Source organism: Camelus dromedarius, chromosome 32 (genome assembly GCF_036321535.1).
Source record: "Camelus dromedarius isolate mCamDro1 chromosome 32, mCamDro1.pat, whole genome shotgun sequence".
NCBI lineage: Eukaryota > Metazoa > Chordata > Mammalia > Artiodactyla > Camelidae > Camelus > Camelus dromedarius.
This window is the reverse complement of record NC_087467.1, coordinates 6073048-6099173: the sequence shown is the minus strand read 5'-3', so window position 1 is coordinate 6099173 and position 26126 is coordinate 6073048. Positions and strand designations below refer to the sequence as shown.

At 46.2% G+C, this 26126-nt stretch overlaps 1 protein-coding gene across 12 annotated transcripts in view; it reads left to right on the top strand.

Moving 5' to 3' along the window:
• Positions 1-26126, top strand: part of FHOD3 (formin homology 2 domain containing 3) — a 411734-nt gene that overhangs the window by 363401 nt on the left and 22207 nt on the right. For all 12 annotated transcript variants that reach the window (XM_064481498.1, XM_064481499.1, XM_064481497.1 and 9 more), the window contains 5 exons: positions 69-227; positions 12446-12628; positions 14227-14346; positions 15091-15252; positions 20656-20846. In XM_064481498.1, the coding sequence (XP_064337568.1) occupies positions 69-227; positions 12446-12628; positions 14227-14346; positions 15091-15252; positions 20656-20846 (815 nt within the window). The remainder of the gene's footprint in view (positions 1-68; positions 228-12445; positions 12629-14226; positions 14347-15090; positions 15253-20655; positions 20847-26126) is intronic.

Genomic DNA, 26126 nt, shown 5'->3' with positions numbered 1-26126 from the left:
TGAGCTTGCTTTTAACAGAGGACCAAAGATGATGCATTAATCTTGGATTCTCCTTATTTTATCACAAGAAAACTGCTGCAGATGGAAAAAAGCAGGAGATCATCGTCCTGGATTCCAAGAGGAGCAATGCTATTAATATTGGCCTGACGGTGCTGCCCCCTCCGAGAACCATTAAGATAGCCATTTTGAATTTTGACGAATACGCCTTAAACAAAGAAGGGATTGAGGTAAGAGGAGCTCTGTCGAGCATTATTTTTGTCCTGTCACATGTCACACGTGTAAAACAGTGCTATCTCCATAGTGACTTTCTCCGCAGGGTGGCTTGCCATTCCTCTGTCTCAGCCAGACTCTGAACAATGTTAATAATTCTCACGTCTTTTTTTACCTTCTTGGTGGGGAGAAACCTTCCCTTCGCCCATGAAGTTCAGAGATCCTCACTTCCTGGTTCATTTCGGATTTCCTTCTGCCCACGCTCCGCCTTCCTCAATGTGGAAGAAGTTTGACAACCTCCATAGGGGTCTGGGATGTCATTTCAAACCAAATATGTTTAATGCACAGTTTCAAAAGTAGGGTTTCCCATGCATGCTCACCTCCCTGTCTGTGGCTTTGTTTCTCTCCTGGGACCCGCTGGGGTCTGTGGAAGATGTGTTTCACTGGATCACTGGAAAAGCCAGGCGAGCTGAGTCTGTACCGCTTGTCAATCTGAATGGCATGGGTGGAGAGGGGCTGGGTGCCTTGGCCGTGACTGCTTGGCTGGGAGGTGGCCCAGCTGGGGCCACAGCATCCCTGTTCTTCCAGAATCTAGTGCCTTCCACCAGGCCCTGCTCTCCCTTCACTGTGGGCTGGTGCCCATTTGTAGGAAGTTAAATTTGATGTCCTAATAATGGAGAAAGAGTGAGTGGAGCCAATGGCTCAGCCCACAGGTTCCTACAGACGAGTGGGTGGCCTGGGGGCCCACTGGGTCAGCATAGGGACCGGAGGGCACTGCTTTATGGCATTGGGTGACACTCACGCCATCCTCCTATTGGCCAGGAGCCCTGGATCCCTTTAAAGCCTCTCCATCCTTGAGTTCCCTTCACACAGTCTAATTTGAAAGACTTGAGAGTGAAGGGGGCCAGTGGAGGCTGGTGGCACCCAGGGAGGGCTGGCCTCGGCAGGAGAGTTGGACGTGAGCAAGGGCTCTGGCTTCTGCGCTGGCCTCTCCCATGGCCCTGAGGGGGGCAAAGTGGTACCTGAACCTAGCCGGGCAGGCATGCTCTTGTGCTTTGGAAAGAAGAGGCCCCCACAGGAGAAGCTGTGTTTCTTGAGGTTTGTCCTGGGTTGAGTACAAACTTCAAAATCCATGCCCACCCAGAAGCTCCGAAGGTGACCTTATTTGAAAACAGGGTCTTCGCAGACATGATCAAGTTAAGGTAAGATGATACTGGACTAGGGTGAGTCCTACTCCACTGGCTGGTATCCTTCTAAGAAGGGAGAAGTCTGGACAGGGACACAGAGAGAAGGATGCCGTGTGAAGACGGGGATCACACGAGGAGACACGGAACAGAACACCGTGTGATGACAGTTACAGAAATTGCAGTGATGGGTTTACAAGCCGAGAAACACCAAGAATTGCCTGCAACAACTGGAAGCGAAGAAGAGGCAAGGACAGATCCTCCCCAGTGCTGACATTAGACTTCTGGTCTCTCAAACTGTGAGGGAATACACGTCTCCAGTCTGCAATCCGCTATGATGGCAAACCCAGGAAGCCAATACAACGCATGCGTGGCTCGACCCTGAGAAGCAGGCACACGGCCTGGTTCAGGAGCAGGTGCAAGGAGGGAGATGCACATCCCTCTCTCTGGAGGGGAAGTTGAGCCCGGGCCCTGCAGTCAGGCCACGCAGCACGGCAGCTCCGCGTACCCCGGCGGGCAGCCGGGGAGGGAGGGCAGGTGGCAAACCGGGGCAGGGCGTATGTAGCAGGCAAATAGAGGGAGGGACATTGAGGTGGCTGCCAGGCAGTGAGAAAGAAGGGGGCAGGCCTGGCCTCAGTGTGAGGCAGCTCCACTCTGGGGCCCCCAGAGGAGCACAGGAGAAGGGCGTTGGCTTGCTGTCCATCAGGCAGGCGGAGGCTGCCAGCTTAGCCGAACCAAGTACAAGGTGTCTTCCACGTAGGACAAACGACGTGGTAGGTCCCAGCGCACCTTCTGGCCATCCTGTTTACTTCACAGGATCTTTTAAAGATTGCACAAGCATCAGATTCAGATGCAGCCAGGGGCAGCTTGACTGAAGGAAAAAATGACAAGTTCCCCTCTTAAAAATATTTCTCCTTCTTGCCATGAGAACTTGAAAGTCCATCAGGAGAGACAGATTCCTTTCGTTTTGCCTTTGTTCTTTCCTGAAATGTCAATCCCCCTGGAGTGGGGTGGGGGGAGGGGGGCCTTGGTTTCAGATACAATAAGTGACTGAGATTTGAGAATGAACTGAATCACTTTTTCCTTTTCCGATGGGTTTCCAGCTGAGCTCCTCTTTGATCCAGGAAGGAATGACGATGGGGATAGTACCGGGGCGGATGTAGGAACAGCCAAGGGCGCTACACTTGACTTTCGTGGGTTTCTCCCTGTGGGCTGGGTGCCAGGAGGGTGCTTTACACAGATGCTCACAGAGAGTAGGAGGGATATGCTCCTCCATTCCGCATCTTAGAGGTGAAGAGGGTGAGCTCCATGCTAGTCTGTGCCCAAGCTCACAAGCCAGTAAGAGGTCAAGCTGAAATACGATTTCTAGAACCTGAGTCCGCAGTGCAGTCCACGGGCCCTGGGGGTGGCTGGCCCAGGTAGGATCTCTGGGCCTGGGCTCGCCTGCCAAAAAGCATAAGAGGACATCTGCAAGGGGAGTGAGAAGATGCATGAGGCCGCACTGCCTACAGCCAGGAGTAGCTGCCGTATGAGGTGATATTCAGTGAGAGGACACAGCCAAAGAAAATACTGCCTAACCCTGAAAGTTCATTGTGTCACGACCCCTCAGCAAATGCATATGTAGTCACAAGACACGGAGTTACACATTTTTACCACAGTTTTCATCTAAAGCAGGGTTTCTCAACCGGAGCACTGCTGCCATTCCGGGCTGGGCAGTTCTTGGTTGTGGGACTGACCTGTGCCTGGTGGAGTGTCTGGCAGCAGCCCTGGGGTCTGCCCACAAGATGCCAGTGGTACTGCCCCAGTGGTGACAGCCTGAAATGTCTCTTTGACTTTGTCAAACCCCCGATGGAGAACCTCTCATCTGAAGCTGCCTGTGTGAACCCAGAGACCGTGAACATTTTACAACTCCTATTAGTTGTGGTTGAGAAGAGTCCAGCAGACAGCAGTCCTCGTGGGGATCACAGAACCCGGGCTCCCCCAGCTGTTACCTGCTGTCTCTGGCCACTAGTCTCAGGGACCCGAGGGACACGGATGCTCTCTGTCCATATGTCAAGCCAGCCCCGCCGGAGCTATTTCTCCAGGTTTGTTGTTGAAGGAGTTAAATCAGGACTGAGATGAGACGGAAGTGGAACCCTGGCAGATCTTTACTATTATGATTTCCAGCTTATGCCCAAATGGCCTTCTACCAAACCATATGCTTCTTGAACGCTGGTGCTGGAGCGTGGCACCGTGTCTTAATAGGGCCGTTCAAAACCTCTGTGTGCCCGAGCGTGATTAGGATGTATTCCCTGACGTCCTGCTTAGCAACCCAATGGTCTGTATCTGGTTCACCATGAAAACTCATGGGAGTCATTAACTTCATTAAGGGAGTGGTTGTTCATGAGAGTATTGAACTTTACAATATGATTTGGGGGCCATCTGTAAGTAGTAATAATGATATTTTCCCAAGTAAAATGTCGTTGAGGTATCACAAATGGAAGTATGAAGAGTTCTCCTTTTTTTTTTCCTTGCTTTCCTCGTTTTTATAGTCTGTGTCTACTCAGTGGGTTAACACAATTGAATGGTCCTGAATTACATTTCTCTTGGCCCAGCTTGGCTGTCAGACCTGTCAACATCCTAGAAACAGAAGTTCCCTGAGTCAGAAAACACAGAGATGATGATGTAGTGGTCTTGTTTGATGTTTTCTCTCCGTGAAACCAAATGGCCATTATAAAGTCATTAATAAATCTATTGATATGGTAAAGAGAAAATTAAAGGTACACACACATCTTTATCATATGCTCATGATAAAAAAAAAAGGGGCCATCGCCTCATAGGAGGTAGCTTTGACTCTGCTGTTCCACTGCCTCTTGGCTATTTTTATTGTTAATGGCATGTTAAAAAAAAAAAAGTAAACTGGCAGATGGTAACCTTACAAATCTTCAACAGTGAACACAAATGGTTTAAATTAATCAGAGAAGTGAAAAACAAAAGAGTGGTTTGATTACTTTCCCAAAGGAAAACAAAAAGCAACAAAAATCATCACAGGAAAATGCCTTCTGAAGAAGAGGGGAAAGCGTTGACAACTTTTAGTTTTAGAATTCTTGTACTTACTTAAAACAATTTGAGCACTAAGAAAATTAAAATCTAGAGGAGGGAGAAGATGGAGGAGTAGAAGGGCGCTCGCAGGTCACCCTCTCCCACAAATACACCAAGACCCACATCTACAGACCCACTCAGCCAACCAGAGCACCTGTGGAACTCCGACAGAACATCGCCCTCTTCAAAAGATAAAGACGCCAAAAATCTGGTAGGAGAAAAGGAAAAAAGAAAGAACAAAAGGCAAAGCAGCGCGGGACGGGTCCCGCGGGGAGGGAGCGGCAAAGGAGGACTGGCGCTCGCTTGCTGGGTCTCCCCTCTCCAACTGAGAGGCCAGCGGGACGGAGGGGGAGCCTCCGAGGCTCGGATCTGTACAGAGCAGCCCTTGACTAACAGAACTAAGTTAAACGGGCACAGAGCGTCCCCCCGACACCCAGCCTGAGACGCGGCAGGAAGCGGCGGGCAGGGCCAGGCTGCACAAGCCGGGCGGAGGACAGAAGTGGCTGCACGGAGGCAGCCCCCGGAACACAAGGGGCTGCGCGCCGTGGCTGTGGGTGCACAGGGCAGAACAACCTGGGCCCTCCATAAAACAGCAAGGTTGATGTGCTCTCGGGGGAAGGGTGCACACCCCCATCTCTGAAAACCCGCGGAAAGTTTTCGGGGGAAGAGAGGCGGGGCTCAGGCACAGCCGCCATATCCTCCGCGCTGAGCATTCAGGCCGGGGGCGGGGGCGAAACCTGCATCCGCACAGAAGGGCTTAGCAGCCTCAAAGGCCAGACTGAGACTGGCCTGCAGCCCGGGGCAGATAGGATCCTTCCATCCTGGTCCCTCAGAGAACTTGCTCCACAAAGACAAACAAGGAGCTGGGTTTTGGCTCGGAGCAGGGACAGGGCTGTCCCTCGGTCTTCCCCGAGCCCACCCGCGGAGCGCCGACCAGGGCGGAGCGCACAGCCGCACAGAGCGGCGGAGCTACCGGCGGCGGCGCAGGTAGAGGGAGAGCGGCTCCCCCCCTCGCCTTTCGGGCAGGAACACAGCCCCTGACCGAGGTGCTGGGAGGGGGCACGACCCGCCTTCCTACCTGGCCAGTCTGCAACATTTGACTGCAGCATCCGGAGGGGCAGCGACCCGCCTGCCCACAGCAGAGAGCTGCACCTGACCCAGTGTTAGGAGGAGGCACCATCTGCTTGCCGACAGGTGCTGGGAGCAGCACAGAAGAGGGCGCCAACGGAGGGCCTCTGAAAACAGCAAGCTGAGCTTCCAAAACAGGACGAAGACAGAAAGACTTCACATTAAAAGCACACAGACTCCAGGAGAACACCGACAAACCCCCACCCCCCCTTTTTTTTTTTTAAATCTGTTTTTACCTGTTCTATTTTCTATTACTCTCTTAATCTTTACTTCTTAATTCATTTCTATTTCTCTTGGGTTTTGATGTCCTGCTATTGATTAGACACAGGTTTCAAATACATCTATTCATCCCCCCCCCCTTTTTTGTAAAGGTTTTAAAAGGACGTCTCAACCCGATTAATACTCTGCTTCAACTCACTCTTCTATTATTCATTATACACTGTTTTCAAACCCTCTTTCTCCCTTCTTTTAAAATTCTTTCTCTCTCTCTCTTATTTTTTTTTCTTTTTTTCCTAAGTTCTATTCCTAAATAGGCATCAGATAGATAAAATCCTTAAGGACCAAAATAAACAACTGATACTCCATAAACCACAGTGCCAAAGAGGTATGAGCAAGATGAAGAAGCAGAAAAACCTTTCCCAATTAAAAGAACAAGAGAAATCCCCTGAAAGAAAGATCAACGAAATAGACATCGATAGCCTACTAGATCAAGATTTCAAAAAAGGAGTGATCGAATTGCTGAAGGAATTAAAAGAGATAGTGTTTAGAGATATAAAATATGTCAAAAATGAAATTGAAGCTATAAAGAAGAGCCAAGTAGAATGGGTAAACTCATTGACAGAGATGAGGAATGATCTAATAGCTGTGCAAAGCCGACTAGATAATGCAGAGGAGCGAATTAGTGATCTAGAAGACAGGGCAATAGAAAGCACCCATTCAGAAGAACTACAAGAGCAGCAAATAAAAAATAATGAAAATAGCATAAGGGACCTATGGGGTAATATAAAGCGTCCCAACCTTCGCATAATAGGGGTCCCAGAAGGAGAAGAAAGATCAAAGGGGATTGAAAAGGTTTTTGAAGAAATCATGACTGAAAACTTCCGAAGCTTAAAGAAGGAATCAGATATCCAAGTACAGGAAGCTCAGAGGTTCCCAAACAGGAAGAACCTAAATAGACCCACACCAAGACATATCATAATCAAGATGGCCAGAGTCAAGGATAAAGAAATGATTCTAAAGGCAGCAAGAGAAAAGCAAAGAGTAAGTTACAAGGGAACCCCCATAAGGCTCTCAGCTGATTTCTCTACACAAACACTACAGACCAGAAGGGAGTGGCAAGATATATTCAAAGCCCTGAATGAAAAAAAGATGCAGCCTAGGATCCTTTATCCAGCAAGGCTATCCTTGAGGATAGAAGGAGAAATAAAGAGTTTCACAGACAAAAAAAAAAAAAAAAGCTGCAGGAGTTTAGCAACACTAAACCCATGCTAAAAGAAATATTGAAAGGGCTATTCTAAATAGAAAAGCAGCAGGATGCTACAGAAATGAGAAACACACAACTGGAAAGGTGATAACTCATGAATTACAAATAAAGTAAACATGAAATTATAAAAGAAGACATACAAATCACTGAGAGTGGGAGAGGGAGGCAGGGAAATACAGAATTTTTTTTTCTTTCTTTTTTAAATTTTAACAGTAGGATGGGTTTGAGATCATGTTACTATCAGTTTAATAAAAACAGTTATAGTAATGGGTGGATAGATTTACAAAAAAGGGTAACCACAAGCCAAAAATTTACAAAGGAGTCACAAAAATTAAATAAAATCCATGATAATACAAAGGAAAATTACCAAACCACAAAAGGAAGAAGAAAGGAACAAAGAAGATATAATACCAATTCAACTGCAAAGATAAGTTCAAAATGGCAATAAACACACATCTATCATTAATTACTGTAAAACTACTCAGCCATAAAAACCGACAACATAATGCCATTTGCAGCAACGTGGATGCTCCTGGAGAATGTCATTCTAAGTGAAGTAAGCAAGAAAGAGAAAGAAAAATACCATATGAGATCGCTCATATGTGGAATCTAAAAAACAAAAACAAAAACAAACAAACAAACAAAAACAAAGCGTAAATAAAGGACAGAAATAGACTCACAGACAGAGAATACAGACTTGTGGTTACTAGGGGGGTGGAGGGTGGGAAGGGATAGACTGGGATTTCAAAATTGTAGAATAGACTATACTGTATAGCACAGGGAGATATACACAAAATGTTATGATAACTCACAGAGAAAAAAATTTGACAATGAGTGTGTATATGTCCATGAATAACTGAAAAATTGTGCTGAACACTGGAATTTGACACAACATTGTAAAATGATTATAAATCAATAAAAAATGTTAAAAAAAAAAAAAAGAAAATTAAAATCTAAATTTGTAGTTCAGTTTTTATTTGGAAAACTAGTTGAGTCCAAATCCTGGGCTTTCGGAAAGAAGTGACATTTGCTTGGATAGTCTTGGTCCTTTTTTAATACTGTCTGTGTGGACAGGTGGGATCAGTAGCGTCAGCCTACGGGAGAGCAAGGAGCATGACTGCTGAGCACGTGCCCTGATGCCCCATTCCACCCACATAGTCTGTGTTTGGGGCCCTGATGAAGTGAACATTGGAAAAGGAGGTATCTTGGGCTCACCACCTGCGACCTCACTCTGACCGCAGCCCAAAACACATCTCCAGTCCACTTTGGCATCACTGGTTTCTGAAGAACTACTGTCCTCCCTGAGAACTCTCTCACGAACCCAGGACAACCGCTCCCCTATTCAGATGCATCCTGAGACACAATCATGTAAACATCCGCATGATTGCTGATTATGGTGTCAAGTGTCCAGTTTCTTATTTTCTTAGTTTTTGAATTAATATAGGATAAAATTGACTTTTTTTTTTCAGTTCCCAGACTTAATTGAGTTTTAAAACATATAAATTCATGCAATGACCGCTGTAGTCGGGATGCAAAATAGTCCCATCTCCCAAAAAACCCCTTGTGCTGTCCCTTCCTAGTCACATCATTAACCCACCTCAATCCCCTGATAACCACTGATCGCTTCTCATCACTGTGGTCTTGCCTTTTCAAGAATGTCACATACATGGCATCATACAGTGAGTAACCTTTTGAGACTGGCTTCTTTCACTCAACATGATTGACACTTTGAGATTCATCCAAGTTGCGGTGCGTCTCTATAGTTGGCCCCTTTTTATCGCCGAGCATCCCTGCACTGCAGGGATGTAGCCCTGTCTGTATCTCTTCACCTGCTGGAGAACACTTAGCTCCGTCCAGCTGTTAGCGGTCGTGAATAAGCTACTACAAACACTCAAGCACAAGTTTGTGTGTGAACTCAAGTTTAATTTTTCTAGGTTAAGTACCTACAAATAGAATTACTGGATCACCTGATAACTCTGTGTTTATTCTTTTGAGGAACTGCAACTTGGCTTTTCATTCTCTTAACAGTCTTCGACAGAGAAAGTGTGTGTAATTTGGATGAAGTTCAGCGTATCAACCTGTTCTTTTTTTGGTGTCATGTTGATTGCCTAACCTGGGTCACAAAGATTTTTCTCCTGTGTCTCCTTCTCAGAGTTTTGTAGTGTTAACCTTTTACTTTTACATTCGTGATCCCTTTTGGTTCATTTGTATATAAGGTGGAAGGTCTAAGTTGAGGCTCACTTTTTGCATGTGGGTTACAGTTGTTCCAGCATCATTTGAAACACTACCTTTTGTCTGTTGAACTGCCTTCACACCTTTGTCAGAATCACTGGGCCATATTTGTGTGGTCTGTTTCTGGATGCCGTGTTTTGTCCCACTGATCCCTGTCTCCATCCTGAGGCCCATGCCTCACCGTCTTAATACTGTGGCTCTATTGTAGCTCTTTCGGTGCTGTGACTCCTCCAGGGGGGGTCTTCTTCAGAATTCCTTTGGTTTGGCTGTTTTGGTTCATCTGCCTTGCCATATAATTTTTAGAATCAGCTTGTTTATAGCCACAAAAAAATCATGCCATTTTGATTGGAATTGAGTTTAATTTATACATCAATTTTGGGAAAACTAACGTCTTGACTATATTGAGTCTTTCACTCTGCGAACACAGTTTATCCCCCCATTTGTGTGATCATCTCTGATTGCTTTTACCAGCATTTTCCACTTTCTAGCATACAGAGCCTGCATGTGATTTTTTGATTTATACCTAAGTATTTCACTGTAAATAGTATTTTTTTAATTTCAGTTTATTATTGTTTATAATTAATATGTAAAAATAAAACAGATTTTTTTTTGTATACTGACTTTATATCATACAACATCATTAAACTCACTGTTTTATAAGTTTTTTGTAGATTCCTCACAATTTTCTATGGGGCAGTTATGCCATCTGAGATAGGAACAGTGATATTTTTTCCTTTCTAATCTGTATGTATTTTAAAATTTTTATCTACCTGGCTAGGATTTCCACACAGTGTTAAACAGGAATGGTGAGAGGGGCCTTCCTGTGTTGTTGCTGGTCTTAGAAAGAAAGCATTCTCTCTGTCACCGTGAAGTTTGAAATGAGCTATAGGGTTTTTTTAAATAAATGTCATGTATCAGATGGGGGATTAATTGCATTGATTGACTTTTTCATATTGATCCAACCTTTTAGTTATTTTAAAATATATTGCTATATAAAATATAGCAGTGGGGTTATATATCTCAATATATTGGCATTTATTTATGAATTTTAAAATATTTTGTTAAGGATTTTTGTATCTAGTCCATCAGGATATTGGTCTGCAGTTTTCTTTTCTTGTACTGTCTTGGTCTGGTTTTGTATCAGGGTCATTCTGGTCTCATAAAAAAAACTGAGAATTATTCCATCACCCATTCAGGTTCAGGCCACAGATTCTGACCCACCTTCTGTGGACTGTGGGTCCAGTGTCAGCTCAGTTTTCAAAGTTCTTATAGACCAGTTCAGGCCTCAAAGTCTTTGATGTGCTGTTGAAGGTCAGGTTCACACGTGAACAGCTCAGGGATAAGCTCGGAGCTTCTTAAACAACGTTGTGTGCTTGCTTTGCAGGATTGTCATTTTTTGTGACCTCCAAGTGCTTTCCCACTTTCTGGGGCCTTCCTTTTTGGCCCTTCAGTGAAACCTGGGGCCTCGGTTGCCTCCTTTCGCCATGCACTTTCTATCACCGTGCCCATGTCTGGGGCCAAGCCGAGGGAAGGTAGAGAAGAAAAACAGAAGGGGTTTGCCCCACCTCTTGGGGCCACAGCTCCACTGATTGGAGGGGAGGTTCCCTATGTCAGAGTTTAGGATCTGCCAGTTCTGCTGCCACTCCTAGGAGACCCCTTCCCCACCTCGCAAGTCGGAGTTGGAACCAGAGGACTCCCCTGGAGCTCTCTCTGTCTGCACCTGATACCCTCTTTCAGGTTTGGGGCTGCCTGAGAGCCCAGGCTGGGGAGTACCAGAGAAAACGGTCAGCTCATGACCAGTTCAGCTGAACTTCCGGTTCTGGTCTTCTTCCCCAATCTACCTACCACTATTTTTCTTTTTTCATCTTCAAATAGCTGCTCAATGCCTGCTGTCCAGGGTGTGGGGTTGCATTCTATGGGACAGACAGGGCGGAGCGCGCTGAGTCCATCTCACCCATCTCACCAGAACTCCTTCCCATGTTTGACGCAGGTGGCGGCTAGTGCAGAGCAGTAACCAAAGCACCGAGAATTAATGACTTAACACAAGTTGCCAAAAATACGGCACAGTGCGTACTTCTTTACTTTGATGCTGTTATTTGATAAATGAGAGAAGACCAATGACACCTTATCTATAGTAATGTTGTATGTGAAGTGTCACGTGGTGGGAATTTTTACCTTCTTTTAAAATGTAATCACCGAGGAATTTGAATTTGTAAGAATCATAATCCTTCCAATGCCTGTTTGCTTCCTCCGTCTTCCTCAGCTGATTTTTACCAGAAACAAAAGCAGAAGGCGATATTCTTTCCATTGGTATGTGTTGCTCTTTATAAGTGCCATCATGATGGAGGGATATAAATTTGGAGTGTGGGATTAGCAGATACAAACTACTATATACAGAACAGATAAACAACAAGGTCCTACCGTATAGCACGGGGAACTATATTAAATAACTTGTAATAACCTGTAATGTAAAAGAACATAAGAGAGAATATATATGTGTATAACTGATTAACTATGCTGTACACCAGAAACTAATACAACATTGTAAATCAATTATACTTCAATTAAAAAAATTAGTACCATCATCCTTTTTTCCTCAATCAGACTTGAGTTTGATGTCAAAATATTTTAATTTCTATATGAAATTTGACATATAGTTTAAATATTAAAAAAATTAAAATTATAAGATGGCCCGTGTACAAAAGTCAATCTGAGTTCTTTGGAAGGGGTTCATTTTTGTAAGCTCTTGAATTAATCCATGAGAAGCATATATTCTTAACACGTTTTACTCTGTTTCCTGGGGAACAGGGAGCCATTCTCTAATCTTATTATTCTTTCACCTTTTTCTCACTTCCCATCTCTCTTTCTTGTCTGAAATATCTTTCATGTAGAAGACTCAGAAAACTGGGGGCAAGTTGCTTATGAAACAGATTTAAAGAGAGAGGGAGAATATTAAAACAAATGAGTGCAAATGTAGATGCTCCCCAGGGCTTTCCCTCTCTAAAGTTTATTTGGTAGGTAATTGTCACCTGAATACAACAGCACTGACAGCAGAACATCTCTGCTACCTGGTTGGAAAATCACCATACAAATACTAAGAAGATACCGTATCATTCTGTCTTTCCAGAAAATTCTCACCATGATTCCCACCGAAGAAGAAAAGCAGAAGATCCAGGAAGCGCAGCTGGCCAGCCCGGAGGTGCCGCTGGGCAGCGCGGAGCAGTTCCTGCTGACGCTCTCCTCCATCAGCGAGCTCTCGGCGCGCCTCCACCTCTGGGCGTTCAAAATGGATTACGAAACTACAGAAAAGGTAAGCCCTTGGGAAGAGAGGCAGCCAGCCCCGCAGCCCCCATGTTGAGAAAGTTTGTGTTTTTACCAGTGAGCACGGGTGAGGTATCCTTCCTGAGACAGGGTTTGAAGGGTGAGTTGATTGTGATGGGTTTGTGTCTACACTGAGTGCGAGCAGCCTGCCAGTGAGGGATTATGCGAAAGTGTCTGCCTGGCGCCAGCCCCAGATAGTCCACTGGTGAAAAAAAAAACCAAACTTAAATTGTTTTTCTGACTCAGAGAAAATTTAGACAATACAGAAAAACACAATGTGAGAAGTGACTTGCAGTCTTTCTACCTGAGGGTCGCCACTTCACTGCCATTGACGTGTCAATTAGCAAGTCATTGGGTCCCTTTAAGAGAGGTTGTCAGTAGGAAATCTAAGATGAACCAGGCTGCAAGAGGCTGGAAAGAGAATAGAAGCAAAAGGACTTTGACAGTGAAGGCCTGGGGAGGCTCATCCCGAGTGGAAAGCGGAAGAAGCAGGCACTTCCCTGGACTCGGGTGAGGTGACTGTGCAGGCTGAGCAGAAGGAGCCAGTGGAGAGGAAGCAGGAGAGATGGACGGTGAGCTGGAGGGGAGCCTGATTCAGAGGAGGTGACAGACTCAGAGCACCGGGGGAGAGGCTGTGTGGTCCTCCTCGTTCTGCAGAGTGGGGAGCACGGGCCTGACTGAGGGCCAGATAGGTAGCAGGGGGTGTACGGTGCTTCAGGAGGTAGCTGCTATGTTGGAATTCATTCACGAATCAGGATGAAGGAGGCTAGGATTGCTACGGTGACGTGGTTGCACAACCAGTCAGCATGTTTAGGTGACTGTAGCAAAGTCAGGTAACATCATGGAGAAAACAGATCATTGAATCAGCCTTGGTTGGGGATTGGTAGGGCCTGCCTGGCAGAAGTGAGGCTAGAGAGAATGAAGCGGAACCTTCTGGCTTTGGGGTACGTGCTAGGAGAGAGGTTCTGTGAGGATGCTGAAGTGGGATGGGGGGGTTACAGAACAGCACAGAGGGAAGGGGAGACCAAGGCCATGAGACTCCAGGGCAAGCTAGACATCTGAGAGCAGGAGTTATGAAAGCAGTGGGAGTAATGATGGTGGCCTTCTAGGAAGTAACCCAGGCTAAGAGTGCCTCGAGGGGAGGTTAGGAGACCTGGATCCAGGGACAGGGAGGCCACAGTTGCTGTTGTCATCTGCCTGGGAGGAGAAAGACTGTGGTTCCGATGCTGAAGGAGCATGCAGAGGAGGTTCATAGAAGTCAACTGTGGTCAGAAGGAGATTGAGAGGAGAGCATGGCCTGAGTGTCCTGCTCAAGCTTGGAAGATGGGCGGGAACAGGGGAAGACAGCATTGTCACCCAGCCAAGCGCCTGGGAGCCGCAGGTAACCAGTTGGTCTCCACTGATGAGACTCCACTGCCGCCTTTTCTGCACATCTCCACACCTGGGAGCGTGTGCCCATCACCAGTGATGGCCTTGCACTGGGAGAACTCCACAGGTTATGACCTTTGCACAAAAAGTAAAAAGAACAAAGGAAAGCCAAAATGTGTGTTCTTTATTATCTTTTCTCACTTTTTTTTTAATTGAAAGGAAGTGGCAGAACCACTTTTGGACCTGAAGGAAGGGATAGACCAGCTGGAGAACAATAAAACCTTGGGCTACATCCTGTCTACTCTCTTGGCCATTGGGAACTTTCTAAATGGAACTAATGTAAGTCTCTGGCACACTTTACCCTCCTACCTCCCTTGTCCCCAAACCCCTGCCCTTCACTGGCTGCTGGAGGTGGTAACTCTGGGCCTCCAAAGCACAATCCAATGAACAATTTCTGTGGGTTTTTTTTTTTTTTAGTGAAACTCTAGATGTTTTTTGTCCTTGAAATAGCAGGGCATATTCGTTCAAGCCTATCTCTTGCTATAAATAAGAAAACTTAGAAAAATAGCACATGATTCCTCACGAAGCTTGGCTCCTCTCCAAATTGATTTTGGAGATATTTTCTTCTGCCCTGTTTTGTTTTGTTTTGTTTTTTCTTTTTCTTTTTTCCTGTGCTTATTGCTGAAATATTTGTACTCATACACATTGTAAACAAACCTTTTTGGAAAAAGTAGCCTATCTTGAGCCAGGAAGTAGAAAAGCAGGGAAGGGATTAGGGGAGACACCTAGGAAGCAGAGCCCCAGGCCCCCAGCGCCCCTGACTGAGGAGGGAGCCCTGGGACGGCCCGGGGCTGATGGCCGCGGTGGGAGAGGGCTGGAGGCTCATTCCTCTCTCAGTGAGGCTGGTTCACATGTGATCAGCTAAGATTGATGGAGCCTGTGGTCTGAGATGCCCCAGGCACAGAGGAATTAAGTATTGGGCTCCTCCAAGAAGGCTTTGGTTCTAGCCATTTGTGCCTTTCTAAGAGCCTGCGTAAAACTTGCTGCTCATCCTGTGTTTTATTTAAAATGCTCCCCAAACAGGCCAAAGCGTTTGAGTTAAGCTACCTCGAGAAGGTTCCAGAAGTCAAAGACACCGTGCACAAGCAGTCGCTTCTCCACCACGTGTGCACCATGGTGGTGGAAAACTTCCCGGACAGCTCGGATCTGTACTCGGAGATTGGGGCCGTCACCAGGTCAGCCAAGGTATGTCCCCAGACGCGGAGGAGGGCAGGCTCTGTTCACTAAGACGTCCCAGTGCTGCTTGCACCCCCTGCTCTAGAGTCTGTGAATAAAACTCATCTCCTCCCATTTCTAATGGACCTTGGCGATCATTTTCCCATCTCTGGTTCTCCATCAGATTCTTCCGTCCTGAGGTATGTGAGGCCAGACTGGCATCTGGGGCAGTCCGAACCCCTGCGTCCACTGTTCAGCAGTGTTGCTCACCAGGCTGGGTTCTCCAGAGCATTAAAAACCACCCAGCTTGTTTTAGGTGGGCAGAATTGCCCAAAAGATGTGATTCGGCTCCTCCTTAAACTCATAGAACCCTGCAGTGAAGTGTGAAGCCAGGAAATTAAGGGCACGCCTGGGCCCCCGCCCTCCAGAGATTGTCCACCCCTGTGATCTTACACGCAGGGAAGAGTGTTATAGGGCTGTAAACAGTATATAGCTTTGGCCCCTCAGCTGCAAGCTCTTCAACTTACTGCAGAGATAAATCTTCACGAGCTTAGGGTTGTCGTCACAGCTAGATAGCCAGCTGCCCCCCACCCCGCCCACCATGGGAGCATCGCTGGGGCCAAACAACCCCAGAGAGATCCCAAACCCAGCAGCACTGGGAGATGAAAGGCCTTGGAAGCAACAGGGAACTCACGGGGAGGGGCTTCAGGAGGGCACAGGAGCCATGCTGGTGCGGAGGAAACTCCTGCAAACAGCCCAGCTGGGAAGCTGAGAGCAGAAGGACCTTTAGCCCCGGGACACATCGGAGTCTAGTGCGAACACGGGAGAGACCGCGGAGAGCAGAGGTGGGGAAGGGGCTTGGCTAAGTGCCCCTCCCAGGAGCTCTTCCTCGCCCTGCCTTCTCCGACAGAGCTGGCTCGTGGGGACCTGGGGGCCTGGGACCCTGGGACCCTCGGACCCTCCTTACCTGCCTCAGGCCGGCAGCTGCCGGGTCCCCTGAGCAGGGAGCCCTGAGCCAGCCTGACGGTGGTCCTGCCTTGAGGTGGAAAGAGGCATGGCCAGCGATGCCCCAGCCCTGAGAGCTGGCACACTCTTGTTTCACAGGCACTTTTCCCGTATTCACTCTGTGCCAGGCCCTGTTCTCAAGTCTTTAGAAATACTACTGAACTATTCTAACAAAGGCAAAAAGCCCCCCCGAGTGTCCAGCAGGGACCTCCCAGTTGCTGCTCTGATATGCACCCCCCTCCCCTGGAGCACCTTCTGAGAAGACAGTTTGTTAGGCATAGTTCTTGAGATAAAGTCTGCCTGGCTTCTGGAGCCCCTTCATCTTGGTCCTGTTTCCAGAACAAGACAGTTCCCTTTTTACCTGTAGTCCTTTGTTCTTTCCAGGGCCTTCTGCTAGGGGGAGCCTGCTTGTGATGACAGTCGCCCTGCCTAGGGGCTGTGACGCCAGGTGGCCGCAGTGCCTGGCCTGGGTCCTTCTCAGTATCAGACCTGTCCTTGCCTAGACACCGACTACACGAGCCAGAAGTGCCGGTGGCTCCCACCCATTAAGCTGGGCAATGACTAAGGGTGACTGCTGACCCAGGTCAATGTGACTTACAACAGGAGGCCAGAGGGCATCCACCACTTCTCAGCCTTTATTCCAAAAGCTTTTTGGGGTGTTCAGGGGTCCTTCTGTGCAGACAGGTGCAAAATCAGCTCCAAGGAACCTCAGCCCCAGCTTCACTCGTTCCGTCCGCTGGTTGTCACTTGGGTGTCATCACTGAAACACCCAAGGTTGCCAGGTTACTCTGGCATCTGGGGGAGAACTGTGTCCCCCTCTCCAGAGGCTGGTGGAAATGAGTGGAGGGAGGGACAATGCTGGCTGCTCCTAGGAGGTGGGGGGTGGGGTGCCTCACAGGCTTGTACAATGTGCTGACCTGTCAGTTCAGCTTTCAGATGACAACAGTGACAGATGATCACTGACCTGACCCCACGACTCCAGGAGTGGAAGCAGGTGGCAATGCAGGCTTTCCTTCCTCATGTTTTACCTGCTTGTATTAGTTATCTACAGCTGTGTAACAAATCACCCCAAAAGCTAGTGGCTTAGGGTAATCTGTTAGTTTCTTAGGGTTGCTGTGACAAAGTACCACAAACTTGGTGGCTTAGAAAAACAGAAATATTTGTCCCACATTTCTGGCAGCCAGAAGTCTGAGATCAAGGTGTTGGTGGGGGGAGTTCCTTTTGGGAGAGAAATCTGTACCATGTCTCTCTCCTAGCTTCTTACGGTTTGCTAGAAATCACCCCAGTCTCTACCTTCATCTTCATATGCATTCTCCCTGTGTGTCTGTGTCCAGAGTTCCCCTTCTTATAAGGATTCCAGTCATATTGGACTAGGGGCCCACCCTATGCCAGTGTGACCTCATCCTCACTTAACTAATTACATCTGTAATGACCCTATTTCCCAATCAGTTCACCTACTGAGGCACTGGGGGTGAGGACTTCAGCATATGAATTTTGGTGTCACACACTTCAACCCATAAACAACAATAAGAAATGTTATTTCATGAGTGGTCCTGTCTGTTTCTCTTCTGAGGTTTCAATCAACATGTGCTCTGAGGCTGCAGTCATCTGAAGGCTTGTCTGGGGCGGAGAGATTTAAACCGTGGCAGCTCACTCACCTGCTGGCTGTTAGAGGCCTCAGTTCCTTCCCACGTGGGCCACTCCCAGGGCTCCCCAAGTGTCCTCATGACACAGCAGATGGCCTCTCCCAAAATATGTGATCCAAGACAGAGCACACCAGAGCTCCCGGCAGAAGCTCTTCCCTTTTTATGACCTAGCTTTTATCTTCTCTTCATTAGAACTGAGTCACTCAAGCTGGCTCGCATTCAGAGGGAAGGGTTGCAGGCTTTACACTGTGAAGGGATAAGTGTCAAAGAGTTTACAACCTACTGTTAGAGTACCATACAACTCATACTATGTGTTTTCCGCACCACATCCTTTCTGCAGCCCCGGCTCTGGTCCCTGAGTTGTCCCACAGCATCCTGGACTTATTTAATAAGACTTGACTGCCTCATGGCACAGCTCTGTGTCCTCCTAGGCATGGAAAGTGGCTCACGTGGAGCAGTCCTCAGAAGAGGACTTACTGGCAAGGACGTCCTTCTCACAACAGAAGGCCATGCCAGCTTTCTCCTTGGGGTGGAATTTTTTAGGGGTGAACCTAGGTTTAAGGCATGATGGCTGAGAACTTAGACTCCAGAGCTCGAGAGATCTGGGTTCAAATCCCAGTTCCACCACTTACCAGCTGTGTGGCCCTCATAAGTTCCTTAACCTCTCTGTGCAACAGTTTCTCCCCACTGAAGTAGAACCAGTAACAGAATCTGAGGCCATGAAGTAACTGGGAAGACTCAGATCATGGGTGACTCCATCAGCCCGGCAGGCAGCCAGCGGAGGCAGCCTTCCAGCCCTCCTCAAAAGACGCTATGTTCACCTCAAGCCTCAAACACCTTTCGGTCAAAGGCTCCCCACCTGGTTTCCATTGGCAGTGAGGTTCCTTTTATCTACCACCACCTTTAAAAGGCTCACAGTGCATTCTCTTCTCTGAAAACCATCTCTCACATGGTGTGGCCTCTGGCTCCATGCCCACCACTGTGCTGGGCAGGCATCCCCTGTCTAGACTGTACCTACCTATTGAACTGAAGTTATTAAATCTATTCCACCTATTAAAACTGTTGTGGATCAAGGTTGCTGCCAGATGCAAATGAGGGCAGGTGGAGAGAGCTACGATTAGACCTATTTCCATTGGCTCCAAGCCTCCCAGACCTCTTAAACATTATGTGTCAATCCCAGGTCATCCGGATCCCCTTCCAGATTTACTCTTTGAGCTATTCAGCCCTTCTTTTCTAAATCTGCATTTCTTTTTCTCTCAGGTAAATGCCAGATTTCTTTTAATCATAGGAAAATGAAACCTTTTCTAATCAGGACCCAGAATTCCTTTGTTTTCAGGCAAATCATTTTTCTCAAAGTTCTACCACTCCCCCTCCTACCCCACTTACCTGAATCCCAAGCCTCTGCCTAAACTTGCCTTCTGTTTTTGGCACTGTCACACCCAAGAAATCCAGGACATGTGATGTCTCGCCTGGGCCCCCACCCCGGGCATCCCCCATGCTCAGCGTGTCTTCATCAGATCTTCTCACCGAATCAACCTTTGTTGCCTTGGTCTCCTCCATTGTCTTTCTGAGGATGGGGCTGGAGGTCTGAGGTCATACCCGCAGTCCCCTTGGGCACTCGCCTCAAGGCCCTGCTCTCAGGCCCCGGTCCTGGCGCCAAGCAATGGCGGCTCACCTCTCTGCATCTTATCTCCTTCTGACCTTTGTTTTCCAGACTCTTACCCTTTCCCACCATCTTTCACTCTCCACCTCAGTCCCCTCCATTCAGCTCTAAGGTTTATCTATTTCTTCCTCCCCTCCTAGCCTTCTCAGTTTCTTTCCCCTTCCCCATCCCACATCTCCCTCCATTAAATACCCTACAGTGTGTTTTTCTCATGGCTAACTCTCTGAGTCACATAACTTTTAGTCTAGAAATTCTTTCAAAGCATCCCTTTCAAAAACCTCATCTCAGGCCACTTCAGTCAGTCTAAACTGGTCCCAGTTCCCTGAGGAGCAAAGAGCATGCTCTGTCACAGCTGTTCCCTGCACACATGGTTTGCATCTGCTGGCAGGACCACACAGCCAGACACTCACCCAGACACAGATCCGCCCAAAGGCCTAGTGGGTTCTGAACACCCTCAGTGCTCAGTGATCACCTGTCTATACAGTGAGCCTCTTCGGGGACAGCAGCTTGGTCTCTTCCCCCACTTACCTTTGTCTTCTTCATACCTGGTAGGGGGACTGGCACACACTAGATTCTCCATGAGTGTTGTTGGAATGAGGGAATGAATGGATAAATGAAGTCATTTGTCATACAGTGTGAAGCTGATCATGGGAAAGAGAAGCTGGCTGCCCCTTCGCTGGCCCCAGCATGTCAGGGCTGTCCCTGTATGATTGTGGTGCATTCGTCCAACCTCAAGTGAAATATCTGAAGAACAAGAGTGCTCTGACAAATTTTATGAGACATCTGCTCGGTTCATCTTGTACTAGGGTTCCTTGATACCATGTTTTAATTTACAGTTCCTGAAGACTTTCTTAAGATTTCTTTCCAAATACTGCCAAAAAAAAAAAGTGACACTTGTATTCAGCTCATTTGGAGAACAGTTTTATCACTAAATAACTTGATGCCAAGATAATGACAAATGCACATGTGGATAATTTTTAAGGCCATAAATATGTTTGTATTTCGGGGTGTGAATTTGGTTTTGATGTTTGTTTCTTCCCGGAGACCGTTCGGTTTGCTGGGTCATGTTCGTGCCTGGTTATTTCAGCACTTTTGCAATGTTCTCTCTTTGATTGTCAGGTTGACTTTGATCAACTTCAGGATAATTTATGTCAGATGGAGAGACGATGCAAAGCCTCATGGGATCACCTCAAGGCAATTGCAAAACATGAAATGAAACCAGTTTTAAAACAACGAATGTCAGAGTTCCTGAAAGACTGTGCGGAGCGAATTATAATTTTAAAGATTGTCCATAGAAGAATCATTAACAGGTAAGTGGATTGAGGAACTTGCAGAAACATCAGTAAAATGGCATGTTGAAGATATCTGCAAACTGAGATCTGTAGCTTAAATTTACAAAAATTGTACTGTGAATTCTTGGTACGTAGCAAGTGTACCCTTGATGAACCTGTTTGTTTCATGGGTACTTAATTTTTCACACACACACAACAATAATGTTATAATGCCATTGAATCTTGAGGTTGGAAGGACTGTCAGAGATAATCTCATCCCCAAATCCTACTTGATCAGGAATTGCATCTGTAAGGTCTCTGACAAGTTGGCCGCTGCATCTCTGCATCTGAACAGTTCTGCCTACGTCCCTGCGAGTCTGCTCAACTTGTTAGAACAGTTCCTTCTTTATATGATCCACAGTCTGCCTTCTGAGACCTTTCACTCGTGGATTCTCTGATGGCTGCTCTGTGCTGCAGCCTGCCTGGAGGAGGCCTGGGCTCCACCGTGGGTGCCATCACCTGGACCAGCCTTCCTCGGAGACCCAGGGTCCACAAGGACCCGGGCAGACACAGCAGTGAGGTGTCAGGCCTTGCTTACCTATGGGGAGGTTGGCTGGGGTCTGTCCAGGGCTGTTTCCTCTGTAAGTGGTGGCAGCGCCAGGACAAGAATCAGGGTCTTTCAACTCCCCGGGTCAGGCTGTTTCCTACCAGCAGTCCCTGCCCCCCACGCTCGTCTCCTTTGTTTTGTCACCTAACATAGTTGGAGGGCCCCTGCCCTGGCCTTTGGGCCTGCATGCTCTGTCCTGGGCCTCACGCCATGGTGAGCAAATACACGCGTCTGCAGACCTGCAGGCTGTGGTTGCCCTGGAGCCGGTGCTCTGATGACAGGCCCGCTGAAGCAGGCCTCACTGCAGTTCTGTAAGGCAGCGCTCCCTGGGGGCCGGCTGAACCGCCGGCCTTTCCCCGGGAGCTGCTCTCCTGGCCCCTCCTCTCCTGTGCTTGAGGACTTTTATTATTTTTTTTAAACAAATGGGTGGTGGTAATTTCATTTATCCCTGTGCATTTCACATTTCTGATTTTTTTTCTCTTTTCCCTCCCTCCCTTCACTGTCTTTCCTTGTTTGCTTCCTTTAACCTTTCTTTTTAAAAAATTATTTATTTATTTAATTTGGGGGGAGGTAATTAGCTTTTTTTTTTTTAATGTAAGTACTGGAGATTGAACCCAGGACCTAAGGACGCGCTCTGCCACTGAGCTATTCCCTCCCCCCTTCCTCGAAGCCATACAGAATTTTTTTTATGTGTTTCTCCTTTATTTTATGAATGTGTGAGTTATCGCAATTGATTTTTTTTACATGGACACACATATATTCATTTTCATATTGTTTTTCATCAAAAGTTACCACGAGATATTGAATATAGTTCCCTGTGCGCTACAGTAGAAACTTGGTTTTTATCTATTTTATATATAGTAGTTAGTATCTGCAAATCTCGAACTCCCAATTTATCCCTTCCCACCCCCTTTCCCCACTGGTAACTATAAGTTTGTTTTCTATGTCTCTGAGTCTGTTTCTGTTTTGTAAGTAAGTTCATTTGTCTGTCTTCTTTTTTTAGATTCCACATATGAGTGGTATCATATGGTATTTTTCTTTTTCTTTCTGGCTTACTTCACTTAGAATGGCTATCTCCAGGACCATCCATGTTGCTGCAAATGGCATTATTTTATTCTTTTATATGGCTGAGTAGTATTCCATTGTGTAAATATACCACAACTTCTTTATCTAGTCATCTGTCGATGGACGTTTAGATTGTTTCCATGTCTTGGCTGTTGTACATAGTGCTGCTGTGAACACTGGGGTGCACGTATCTCTTTAAATTAAGGTTCCCTCTGGATATATGCGCAGGAGTGGGATTGCTGAATCTGTGTAGGAAGGTTCCCTTTTCTCCACAGCCTCTCCAGCATTTATCATTTGTGGAGTTTTGAATGATGGCCATTCTGACTGCTGCAAGACGATACCTCATTGCAGTTTTGATATGCATTTCTCTGATAATTAGTGATATTGAGCATTTTTTCATGTGCCTATTGGCCATTTGTATATCTTCACTGGAGAATTGCTTGTTTAAATAAGTCTTCTGCCCATTTTTGGATTGAGTTGGGTTTTTTTTTTTTTAAGTTGTATGAGCTCTTTATATATTATGGAAATTAGGCCCTAGTCAGTCTCATCTCTTGGAAATATTTTCTCCCATTCTGTAGGTTGTCTTTTTATTTTGCTTATGGTTTCCTTTGCTGTGAAAAAGCTTATAAGTTTAATTAGGTCCCATTTGTTTATTTTTGCTTTTATTTCTATCGCTTGGGTAGACTGCCCTAGGAGAACATTGCTAAGATTTATATCAGAGAACGTTTTGCCTATGGTTTCTTCTAATAGGTTTATAGTGTCTTGTCTTATGTTTAAGTCTTTAAGCCATTTTGAGTTTATTTTTTTGCATGGTGCGAGGGAGTATTCTAACTTCATTCTTGCAGCTGTCCAGTTTTCCCAACACCACTTGCTGAAGAGGCTGTCTTTACTCCGTTGTATGTTCTTGCCTCCTTTGTCAAAGATAAATTGACCAAAAGTTTATGGGTTTATTTCTAGGCTTTCTATTCTGTTCCCTTGATCCATACGTCTGTTTTTGTACCAATACCATGCTGTTTTGACGACTGTAGCTCTATAGTATTGTCTGAGGTCTGGGAGGGTTATTCCTCCAGCTTCATTCTTTTTTTCAGTATTGCTCTGGCAATTCGGGGTCTATTGTGATTCCATATAAATTTTAGGATTATTTGTTCTAGTTCTGTGAAAAATGCCCTGGGTAATTTGATAGGAAATATTGAATTGTTAAAAACCTAATTTCTCTGGTCTGCCTGGAAGCCCTCTCCCAGCTTGTGTCATATGCCACTTGGATAATCATACCTCCTGGGTCTTGATCCAGACTTCTTTTGTGGGAGAGAGGCGGGGAGTAGTCTTCAAATGCTGGACCAGACGAGAATAAGGAATAGAATCTGCCCTCCAGGGTGACAACTACCCATTACTCTGCACTTGTGGCATTTAGTTGTTCAACTGTAACCCCCTCCCTGTGCTCCATCTAGACCTCACAGCTGTCCTCTGGAGAGGAGGATCTTATCAGAGATTTTGTCAGATTTCTTACTCAAAACAAAGTACACTCTGCTTTTAACATGCTTTAAAGGGGGCGGCCAGGCATGTAAGCTGCTTTGGGCCTCCATGCTTTGTATGATACGAGCAATTGCGGACTTAAAACTACTCAAGTAAACAAATAGTTTCCATTTGGAATGTCATGAAACTGGAGTCGTTTTATGAAAAGTCCTGTAAAGCCATTAGGCCTGGTAACAGTAACCGTCTTATTCCGGACAGATTAAAATTCATTTTGGTGGTGATATATCTGCCCCTTAAGCTATTGTGTTTTGTGTGTGTGTGTGTGTGTGTGTGTGTGTGTGTGTGTGTGTGTGTGTGTGTATCATATATATAAAATCTATTTACAGCATTTGTATATATGTATATAATACATATAATATTTGTTCTGACTGCCCTATTCTCCCTGGTAAGCTGGTTGCCCAGATGACGGTTGCTCCTGTGTGACCTGGATTCCTTTCCACTCACTATTGGACGCCCATCTGGCCACCCACCCATACATGTAGCAGGCTGTGAAAACCACCAAATAAAATCCCTCAAAACACATGTTACGAAAGTTACAAACTCGATTAACAAAAATCCCTTAAATGTTTTTCTCCCTTAAAGTCTACACCCACTTTGTTCTTCTGAAGGCGATTTCGGAATCTCTTTGCTCCCAAATGTACATCTGGGTCTTTTTCCAAGTGTGCATTTTACTTGCTGCTTGTGTCTCCTCTGTTTGCAAAATATGTACTTGAATCGTATCTCCAACTTACGTGTTCAGATTGGATCTCCTCCAGATAAAAAGCAATGCTCTAGAAAGTAGAGGACAAGGAATCTTGGGTTGTACTTATGTATAAAAGAGGACCCAGCTGTGCCCTTAATTCATCTTACACACAGATCTTGAGTAGTGCTAAGTGGTGATATATGCCATATATTACACTCTTCTGTCATGTGTCATAGCATATACTCCATCATGTCATATCTCTAGTTTATAATGTCAGGTAGTAATAAGAACCGGGAAGAAAAATTAAGAATATAAATGGGACAGGGAGTGGCAAGGAGGTGCTGTTTTACGTAGGGTAGTTATGGGAAGGCTTCTTGGAGGAGGTGATATTCGGACAGACTTGTGGGATGAGAGAGAGCAATCCAGGCAGCTGTCTGTGGCCAAAATGCTCTAGGTGTAGGAAGAGCTGGCACTGGACGCCTTGTTAGGGCCTGTGTCCTCACGCCCCTCCTCACAGGCCCTGCAGGCTCTCAGCTCTGCCGTGTCCCCCTGGAGTCCCCTACACACCACACCGGGAGCCTGAGGCCCTGAGATGGGCTTGTTGAAGGAATCACGGGGGGTCAAATGTGGCTGGGGGGTCCTAGGCAAAGGTCAGGGGGTAGGGAGGCCGGTTCTGTGTGGATACACCACATCCTGTTTATCTAGTCATCTCTTGATGGGCATTTGGATTGCTTCCATTTTTTGGTGATTATGAATAATGTTGCCATGGAATTTGGGGTAGGTTTTCTATGGACACACAGTTTCATTTCTTCTGAGTATCTGCACAGGGGTGGAATTGCTGGGTCATATAGTAGCTCTGTGTTTAACTCTTGAGCAACTGTGTCTTCTCCAGAGCAGCTGAACAGGTTTGTGCTCCCACCAGGGCTGTGTGAGCATTCCAGTGTGGTTTCTCCCCAACACTAGTCATGGTCTGTCTTCCATTCTAGCCATTGTAGTGTCAGGTGGTGTCCCAGCATGGTTTTGATTTGCCTTCCCCTAATGACTCACGGTGTAGAGCATCTTTTCATGGACTTATTGGCTATTTGCCAATAACTTTTTCTAGAAATGTCTATTCAGATCTTTTGTCCATTTTTTATTTGTCTTTTTTGTGTTGAATCATATTTTTATATATTCTGGATACCAGTCCCTTGTCAGACATGATTTGCAAATATTTTCTCCAGTTCTGAGGGTTGTCTTTTTAATCTTGAGAGTATCCTTTGAAACACAGAAGTTTTTAATTTTGATCAAGTCCCATTTATCTATTTTTTTTCCTTTGGGTGCTTATACTTTTGGTATCATATCTAAGAAATCATTTCCTAATCCAGTTGTGAAAATTTATACTTTGTTTTCTTCTGAGTTTTATAATTTTAGCTAGCATTTTTGGTTTTCAATA